We start from the raw sequence: 10,871 nt of genomic DNA, 5'->3' as shown, positions 1-10,871 counted from the left end.
TAAAAAAAAAAATTATAATACGCAGAGCAAGCTCTTGCGTATTGAATCAGTTAAGAGATATTAACGCCAAAGATTATTAAACTTAAAAACTGGCGTGCAGTAGAGAAAATGTTATACATTCAACTAGACATGCAGAAGGATCCCATGTTAAATTCATGTGTAATGAAAACGACGCGTTTATGTGGCAAAAAGTAGTAAGTAGAACGCAATCATATTTTCGTCAGCGCTGTTCGATGCCCACCTAATCAAATGAATTAAGAGAAAATCGATTGTTTTAAAGTTGTATGGTCCGAATTTCCAGCTTGTAAAACCGCTGTTTAATCGTCTCACTACGTATTTATAAGTCTTTACGACATGTCATACATCATTTCACCTCTTTGAAGCAGAATTACTTGATTTCAAATAGGTGTCTACTAACAACCGTCACTCAAGTGACAGTCACGTGTGCAATTCAAATTGTTCACCTCTTCATCTGTGGTCTTATCTGTTTAAAGCTGTGTACATTTTGTTACAACAGTACCGTGCTATAAGTTTAATAGAAATAAAAATATAAAATACCTCTTAGTAATTCTTTGTTTTTTCTTCTTTCAGCCTTAAAAACCCAACAAAAATACCATACGGTTTCTTCACAGACCACTGGATGTGGATGGAGCTCATATATGGTCCTTGTTATTTACATGGAATTCACCTGGCCAAGACATCAGAGTGTAGCGCATAGTTTTGATTGAATAATGGATTAATTCCTAAAGATAGCTGACACACAGACTACCCCCTCTCTCTCTCTCTCTCTCTCTCTCTCTCTCTCTCTCTCTCTCTCTCTCTTTTAGAAATTAATGTGCAAATTATTGTTTGATTTCTGATTGTGTAATTTATAATACATACATATAGTGGGGGGGGGGATTACAATTATATTAAAATTGCATCGTTATGACAATCAGAAATCAAACAATAATTAACGCATTAAATTCTAAAATTTGTAACTTATTGAAATAATTTATATGATCAATTTATGATATCTCTATATTTCTAAAAGAAAAAATTCATTGTGTCAATGACTGAGGGTAAGAGAGAGAAAGAGGGGGTAGATGTAGACTGTCAGCTACCATTGGGAATACAACCATTATAGATTCACAATGAACACAGAAACTCTGCAGACAGCCCTGAGACATGTCCTGTCTATATCAAAACTAAAAAAAAATAATATAGACAGTTGCGTCTGAGTTAATACATATTATCATATGATTGAATAATTCCTAGCTCTCTAATTGGCTGAGATCCAACAATGTAGAAATCATACTACGTTATGTTTACCTGCATGTGACCTTCCAGGTGAACATAAGGAATTATTTTTTCCACATAGGACCAAAAATAGACCTTCCAGGTGAACATAAGGATTTTTTTTTGAGAAATCTGTTGCCAAAATCGGTGCGTAAAGAACGACCAAAAAAATTGGTATGAAACATGTCAGACGCCATTTGACCCAATGATAAGTTGTATTGGCAAACTACATGCAGATCATAATATTACGACCATAGAATTTGCACATTTCTGACTTTAAATGAAACTGTTGAAACCCTTACACCATCAACTTGTTTGTCAGTAGCCTTCGATTAAATAAAACTGATCATACGCAGAACAAGCTTTTGTGTATCGAATCAATTGAGAGACAAATACACCAAGTGCAGGTGATAATGGAATATTGCTACACAAATATGGAAAGTTGACGATGGAAAGTCATTCCGTTTGTCATAAATTTGAGTTTTTAGTTTAAGGATGACTATTAAACTGCAAATATTAGGTATATGTACAGTTGTATCAATAAGACTTAAAATGAAATATTTACGTGTTTCAAGATTTAAAAAAAATCTGTTTTAAAACATTTTATTTCAATTTGGAATAATAAGTTTCTGTTAGAAATACATGCCTTTGGTCCATGTATTGCAGTCCTTTTGTAAGGAACAACAACTTTTTAAATTGTGTATTTAAGAGAGATATGGTTTCATTTATTTTGCATCAGTGATGATTCGGAGGTTCGACCATTATTGTGACCAATTCCTTTTAGATCGCATAATGTATAATACATGCTAAGATGAAATAAAAACTTCACGTTCTGTGATTTTTAGGTGAAAGCGCCCATTACAATCGCTTTGTTGACTTCTACGTCACAGAGGTCATTCAGCCTTTTCTGTGGAACTCCAAAAGAAATTTACCAGAATAATGAGGGAATACACATTAACATTTGGAGTGCGTTCGAAACTGTAGTTCTTCAAACCTTTAATTGATTGAAAGAACATCGAGATATTTCTTCTTAGCATTATTCGATCCTTTATGAATTATCGTATAAACGATTTCGTACAATATCAACAATATCATCCTTTTCATGAATGCCCTGTGCTGATTGATTGAATGTATATTGTTTAACGTCCCTCTCGATGATTTTTGATTCATGTGGAGACGTCACCATTGCCGGCGAAGGGCTGGAAATTTAGGCTTATGCTCGGTGTGTACGGCCTTTGAGCAGGGAGAGATCTTTATCGCGCCACACCTACTGTGACATAGGTCCTCATTTTTTGCGGTCTCATCCGAAGGACCGCCCCATTTTATCACCTATTACGACAAACAAGGGGTACCGACAACGTATTCTAACCGAATCCCCATGTTTTTCCTGTGCTGAATAACCGACGAAACGTTATTGTTTTGCCAAGACACCCATGCGGAGTACATCTTTTATTTGACATACGGAAGGTAAACAAACTTTTCTTTATCATTGTCGTAACTTGGAGAGAACCTCGTCCAACTGGTGGTGGGATACAGATATGATTTGATCGCAGTGACCTGTACGGTATAAGCTTAGATTTATAAAGAAGTATGTTTATATATAGTCTTATGCAGGTTGTAAACCAGTCTTATCAGCATGGTTGATCATTGTTGTCTGCCTAGAAATTAATATGATAAGTGTGTGAATTGTATAATTATAATTTTACTATATATTCAAATGCAAAACGCTCAAATTTGTTTAGAAATTACAGGAGCAATTCTTCTTCTAAATACTTTGTCAAAAATTTACCTCACCTGAACCGAAGACTCAAGAGAGGTTTTCTGATCACATTTTGTCCGCCGTTCATCTGCTTATCGGTCCGTAAAGTTTTAAAAATATTTAAATTTTATTTTTCATAACCGCTGGTCCAATTACAATTAAACTCGATATAAAGCATCTTTGGGTAAGGGAATGTGTTCAAATGAATGAACATGCCCACTAAAATATTATTGGTACAATCTCTCAAATGATTGATTTTATAAGAAAGTCTCTAACTGACAAAGAAATTTGCAACTTTTAAAAATATGAATTTCTAAACTTTTGAACCCAGACAAAAAAGATGTTTGGCTTATTATTGATTTATATGATGTACAGTTCACATATCTAAGTTAAACCGCCAATATCGTATATTTGTCCACAGTCAAACCATCTGTCTAGTTTTCTTTTCCAGGACAACATAATGTTCATATGTTAAATTCTACTGTAAAATGAAGTTTTGAGCAATGAACAAATTAAAATGCATCTCTTAAATTATAATAACCATATCTACAATACATATTTTTCGTACACATGTTATTTTTCGAATATCTTATACCAGATATGACTACATGTATATACATGTATTGCATATTGTAATTATCTACCAAATTTTGTATTAATTGCATGGTTCCTTCACTTTTCCTATCTAATTTAAACACAATTTAATTTGTTCGTGCACGCGTGACTAAAACCCACCCTATTCAATCATGATTTATTAAAGAGACCTGGTTCAAGGTCTTAAACAACTACGAGTGGATAGAATAAAATATTGTCTGTGTGTGAAATTTTATACCAGCATTTAAATATGTCCTCCGGGTAGCAATTAGGTGATCAAGCTGCCGGTGTGTGCAAGCAAAATGGCGGACTTGAGCTTTAGATAATTGATGCGAATTCGAATTTCATTGAATTTGATTGACAGTGATACGCAACCTCTGATTTGGGGGAAATTCTGAAGAATATATATTAAGATTTGATTACTGAAAATTCTGAAGGACATTACTGTATGTGAAATTGCACGTGTTTATTGCCTGATTCAGGATGACTTTTCTTCCATGTTGATCGATGTGAATATTGTGATCTGAAAATATTCCTGAAAATTGATATTTCTTAGTAAGTTGCTTTTTGATATATGTTTTAAACTTCATTTATGAAGAACGAAAGAATTTAACAACAACAACAACTACGACTACTACTACTACTACTACTACTACTACTACTACAGTAGGAGTAGTAGTAATAGTAGTAGTAGTAGTAGTACTCCTCCTCGAGAAAGTTTGTTGTGATTCTATATCTCGGGTTAAATTTAAGGTTTAAACCTCCATGAACTGTCTAAGAGAAGGACAGAATACCACACAAGAGCTTTATGATAACGTTTGATTATGAGCAATTGATAAAGGAAAGTTTCATACGCTAAAACCTAATTATTAACCCAGTAGTTATCAACGATTAGTAACAATCAAGGAAGGCAGTCACGCTTTTTGAATTCGGTATTTCAGTCACCAGAATTGGTATGGAACAATGAATATAAAAAAAATTGGGTGGCTTGGGCCCCCAACAGAAATAGGAGATCAGACATGCTGATAGAGCGACATCAGTCTATTCAACCTCTCTCTCTCTCTCTCTCTCTCTCTCTCTGTGTGTGTGTGTGTGTGTGTGATGTATCTGTTATGCCCATCACGATCTTTTCATGAAAATATACTATAAGGTATGCACTCACCATCTTGTGGTCAGGATTTTGTCACAAAGGGACCCATCTAGCAATCTAATTCATCATTTGAAACAATTTAAAAGCCACGGGCACAGTTTTATATATCTCTATCGGCATTTCTGATCTTTTTCTGATGGTCGGCCAGGTCATCCAGATATTCTGTTTTCAAAATCATTTTCAGAAATTATATCTAGAAAACGCATGGAAGTCTTTTCTGTCATAACCGAAAATATTGAATCTCCTATAAAATAGTCTTAATACGTTTTTCACCTAAACCCATTTGCAAAGACATGGCAGACACTCTTGAAACATGGATGAAGATATATTGAATGTGTAGAAAAAACCTCACCTGGCTGTTGAATACAGGTAAACTCCAATTGATGGCACTGATTATAAAACCCAACCAATACAAAATTGCATCAAGATAAATACTGATGATCTTGATTACGGGATAAAATGTACGGAAGGGTTATGATAAATTAGATATAGACAGCAAAGAGTTTTCATTTCTCGTGTGAAACATGTATTAAGTATGTTGTCAAACTTTTCTCTCGCCACTCAATTTAATCCCTAGCTTCCCCGGCACCAAATCTCTTGGTACTCGAATAAAGTTTACCAACATATACATGGAACGTGTATTTCTACTGAAGATGCCTGTCGCTAGATATTTGTTTTGTATTAAGCATATTAACAATTTCAAGAACATTTAAAGGGAGTAAACATGAAAATGTAACAAATGGTTTTCATTTGTCATTTTGATATACATAATGAATTCTGAAAAAATCATGAAGATGTAACTTTCTTTAGTGGGGAGATATTTTATAAAGATTAACAAATCTTTTCAATTCCTGGGAGCTGCCATATTGAAAATAAATATTACTTCCCTGTTGGGTTATCTCTTAGTATCCACTAGAGGGCAGCACGGATGCTGACGTCAGTAGGATGCATTTTATTTTTGGCATATTCATGATCGTACAATCACAGCATCAATGTTAAAATGTAATCAGCAGAAAGTGAATTAAATGTGGGACATTAACTCATAGTTTGTACTTGATGTTACAGAGGAAGAAATTGGAAAATGTTTCTCAGAATGATGCTTCTTTACCAGCAGTTGATTTTAATGAGAAAGAAATTTTCCTTGATTTGTGTGCTTGTGGAAATTGTACCTTTGTACTTTTAACAAGTGTTTTTATTGCAACGAGTTTGAACATTTTGTGTCAGATTACACACATATACTCATACATGTAAAGTGCAGTTCTCTGCATCCATATTTTAACAATGTGTGTCTAAGTTCTGTTATAATTGACACATCCCAAGAGGATTTTAATAATAAGAAAAAAGACAAAATTACCTTCTGTTTTCACGTGAATTAAAATCTAAAGAGAACATGCCATTTGTGTATACACATTTTCAATTACACGCAAACACATGATAAAAATCAGTACCAATTCTGTTACAGACATGCAATCAAGATTTATGGCCTGCAGACAGTTATCAAACTGGGTCAGACGAGTACAACCTCTTAAGGGAAAATCAGAGTAGTTTTACCCCCATTTGTTGTGACAAGAATTTAGGGAGCATTTCCCAATGAACACTGCAATTATGAAGGATTTCTTGAAACTTCAGGCTCAGATACAAATTCTGAATAAGAATTGTTATAGTGCAAACAAATGATATAATTGTAAATTTATTGCATCTCCAAAATTTATTTGTAGTCCATGTACATCAATTATCATAAATATATAAATTACTTGACATTGTTGCAATACTTTAATATGACACAGCTATCTTAATTATCTCCTTACATTTTTAAATCTAACAGAAGTAATTGAATTTGAATCTTGAAATATACAGTGCTTCTGAGTAAGTTCAGAAGTTGGAGCAGCTGGAGATATTTTGCGGGAGTGTTTTCCTCTTTATATTGATACATTGTCATAACATTTTAATTTCAATTCTTTTTACACCAAAACCTTTTCCATCCATTCTAAAATGAATCTATAATCTTCTGCTGTAACACTGAGAGACCCAGTCATCAACGTGTATCTCGTCTACGTCAGAGCACAGATGCATGTTGGAAAATAACAGATGACCTCCATGAACCATTCATTCAAAATGTTTGATTAGTCAAATCTCGTAATAGAATCAAGCAAACTAGTTTTAGGCCACGTCATTTCGTTTCAGGAGGTCTTTTAAGTTTCTTATGCAACAAATATGTTTTCAAGTTCACTTCCTTCAAGAAACATATCAAGAAACAATACCCTCTTTGATAGATTAAACAATGCCTGTATGAGAATGACGGGACGTTGCAATTCCATGCGAAATATATACAGTTTATATTATGTGAAAAATTCAATATGACTAGCAATGTATATGTTTGTTTTTATATGAAAAAAGAATCGAAAATGAAAATCCTCTATAGAGCATCTTTTTCACGAAAATTATATAACAACGCTTCTTCTGTATTTTTATTATTATTATCATTATTATAAACGGAAAACGGAAATACTCATATCAAGTGATCAGTCATTCAAAAACTTACTTTGTTAAACACCACTCTGATTCCACGCACAAGTACTCTGAAGTTGAAATAAAAAATATGCTAGAGTTCCTCATTGACAATATCTTCGTGGTCTTTGGTGATCAGATCTTCCAACAGTCTGTTGGAATTCCCATGGGCACGAATTGTGCTCCTTTGTTAGCTGACCTGTTTTTATATTCATATGAACCAGAATTTATTCAAAAACTTCTACGTGAGAAGAAAAATTCTCGCGGTGACCTTCAATTCGACTTTTAGATATATCGATGACGTTTTGTCTATTAACAATGATAGCTTTCATTCATATGTCGATTTGATATATCTCTGTGAGCTCGAAATAAAGGATACCACAGACTCGTCCACTTCTGCTTCATACTTAGATATTTTATTGAAAGTAGACATTAACGGCAAACTGAAAACTCAACTGTATGACAAACGGGATGATTTCAGCTTCTCCATCGTCAACTTCACACATTTATGTAGCAATATTCCATTATCACCTGCATATGGTGTTTATATATCTCAACTGATTCGATATGCAAGAGCTTGTTCTGGGTATAGTCAGTTTTTAAATCGAGGTAAGCTACTGACAAACAAGTTGATGGTACAGGGATTTCAACAGTCTCGATTGAAGTCAGCATTTCGCAAATTCTATGGTCGTTATAACGATCTAGTTCGTCAATACGACCTCGCATTGGGTCAAATGCTGTCTGATGTGTTTCATACCGATTGTTAAGCCGTTCTTGGCACACTGATTTTGACTGCGGATAACTCCATTTACCTGATCAGGATATGGGGCTCACGGGGGGTGTCACCGGTCAACAGGGGATGCTTACTCCTCCTAGGCACCTGATCCCACCTTTGGTGTGTCCAGGGGTCCGTGTTTGCCCAACTATCTATTTTGTATTGCTTGTAGGAGTTATGAGATTGATCACTGTTCGTTATCTTCATCTTGCATATAGTTATAATTCTGAAATGGTGACTTCAACTAACAGTGATTTATGAAAGATAAAGATAACGAACAGTGATAAATCTCACAACTCCTATAAGCAATAACAAATAGATAGTTGAGCAAACAAGGACCCTTGGACACAAGAGGTGGGATCAGGTGTCTAGGAGGAGTAAACATCTCCTGTTGACCGGTCACACCCGCCGTGAGCCCTATATCTTGATCAGATAAATGGAGTTATCCAAAGTCAATATCAGTTTACCAACAACTACCCAACAATCGGTATGAAACACGTCAGACAGCATTTGACCCAATGACAACTTTACTGGCAAACTAGATCGTTATAACGACAATAGATCGTTACAATGACAATAAAATTTGTGAAATGTTGACTTTAAACAAGGCGGTTAAAATCCCTGTAACATCAACTTGTATGCCAGTAGTCTGCCTCGATTTAAAATCTTGCATAATGAATCAGTTGAAAGAAATAAACACCATATGCAGGTGATAATGAAATATTGCTACATAAATATGGGAAAATGACGATAGAGAAGCTGAAATCATCCCGTTTGTCATTAAGTTTGGTTCTTAATTTCTCGTTAACGTCTTGCAGTTTTGTTTAGAGCTTTTAAAATCTATGCTTTGACTGAGAATTACAAAATAAATACTGTACATGTATATTTGATAGGTGGCACAAATACCCATCGCGGATCGAAGGTGAAGATGAAGGCAAAACAACGTGGCATCGTTATTTCTGTGTTAGTTGTCTGTGCCCTAGTTCACTACGTCATCTACAACCTCCTCCACGACCCAAACCAATACACCAACAACAACCAGCCTGATATTGATAGAGCTAGTCTCATTGTTTCTAGTGTTGGAGAAGGACAAGAAACAATATATAATATCAACTCCTATACTATTATGTATTACGACATGCCTTCGTGGATGTCTTTCAATATTAGGGTTCTGAATTCTTCCACCTGTCCACAGGTGAAAGGACAGTGTTTGGTATACACTGACAACAAGTACTTGGACTCGGCAAATGCAGTTATTTTCTATGGAGAAAGTCTAGGAAAAGTCCCAGAGAAGAAGGAAGGACAAATATGGACGTTCTTTTCGATTGAATCTCCTTTTCTGTATTCAGTAGGGGAAGAATGGAACGATAAATTTTCCTGGACATTGACATATCGAGAAGATTCAGATTTTAAATGCTTTTATGGAAAAGTCTATAAAAGAGAAATACCCCTTGTGCGGGACTACTCAGAGATATTCAGGAAGAAAACAAAAAATGTTGCCTGGGCGGTTAGCAATTGTAACACGCCCTCCAAAAGAGAATGGTATGTCAAGAAGCTACAACAATATATCGATATAGATATATACGGCAGTTGTGGAAAACTTAAATGTGGAAGAAGTTCCGCTACAATAACTGAATGTCATAAAAAATTCGCGGAAGAATACAAATTCTTCCTTGCTGTTGAAAACTCAGTGTGCAAGGATTACACAACGGAAAAATTATTCAACTTTTTCTTTCATGATCTCGCAATGATTCCAATCGTTAATGGCCCTCAAAATGTACATGAGTATATTCCAAAAGGTACATATATCAACATAATGGATTATTCATCACCATCTGAATTAGCACAGGACTTACAAAGAATAGGGTCTGATGAGGATCTCTATTCTTCATATTTAAGGGGAAAAGATAAGTATGGTGCTCGACAATTTAGTTGGTATAATGTTTTATGCCCTATGTGTGCTAGACTACATGAGGAGAAACAAACTTCATCTATTCCAGATATCAACTCATGGATATGGAAAGACACTTGTATTAAACCATCATTAATGTTATATTTATGGTCTATATTTTAGAATTAAACCATGAAAAGAACTCATTAGTACCGCACCTTTTTAATAAAGTCATTTACTGTCAACACATGAAATGTAATTTTGGTTGAGAATAGACTTGGCTGAATATTTGACATGAATTATGAAGGATTGATCCGAGTTTCGGTGGAGGAATCGGTACAAATGTTCAGCCGAGCCGAATCTCAGCCGAGATTGCATGAAATGATCTTATTAGATAATATAATTATTTTATCCTTGGTATAGGATATTTAAATCAATTAATTTTTTTGCGTTCATGAAAGATGTTTTAACAAGGAAATATCCACAAAATATAACGTTTTCCCAACTAAGTCTAATGTTTCAAATACTCCCCATCCATTATGACAATATAAATAAACCAGAGGTGACAAAAGAATAAGCCAGACTACATATATAAGACTTTTTGATTCCAACTGACAAAGCTTGTAACAACATCGTCTTTGTTATTACAACTGTGTTGTAAACGAAGTTGGCATTAATTCCACATTTGGTGATTGTACTCCAGCTGTCCTTACAAAAAATGAAATTTTTCCAACTCATGCTTTAGTATTAGACACATTTGATATCCCAGTCAATGGGATGGATGAATTTGAGTTACCGTACCTATATTGGATTCCTAAAATTTTCCCCAAACCCTTACAAAGATACATTGCTGGATCTAGTAATTGTTCTACGAAGCCCATATATTTGCTCCTGACGAAAATATGAACAGCTGTGA

General features: G+C 34.6%; 1 protein-coding gene across 1 annotated transcript; it reads left to right on the top strand.

The window, feature by feature from the left end:
• The first annotated feature begins 3,844 nt into the window (after positions 1-3,844).
• LOC130052739 (glycoprotein 3-alpha-L-fucosyltransferase A-like) lies at positions 3,845-10,157 on the top strand. Its single transcript, XM_056158610.1, has 2 exons — positions 3,845-4,186; positions 8,958-10,157. Exon 2 carries the CDS (start codon positions 8,993-8,995, stop codon positions 10,136-10,138), a length of 1,146 nt encoding a protein of 381 aa, XP_056014585.1. The 5' UTR covers positions 3,845-4,186; positions 8,958-8,992; the 3' UTR covers positions 10,139-10,157.
• Positions 10,158-10,871: the final 714 nt, after the last annotated feature.

Source organism: Ostrea edulis, chromosome 3, assembly GCF_947568905.1.
Source record: "Ostrea edulis chromosome 3, xbOstEdul1.1, whole genome shotgun sequence".
Classification (NCBI taxonomy): Eukaryota; Metazoa; Mollusca; class Bivalvia; order Ostreida; family Ostreidae; genus Ostrea; species Ostrea edulis.
This window is presented reverse-complemented; position numbering and strand designations above follow the sequence as displayed.

What these genes read in the sequence shown, in the direction of transcription:
- LOC130052739 (XM_056158610.1), top strand. Translation starts at nt 8,993, where the DNA reads ATGAAGGCAAAACAACGTGGCATCGTTATTTCTGTGTTAGTTGTCTGT.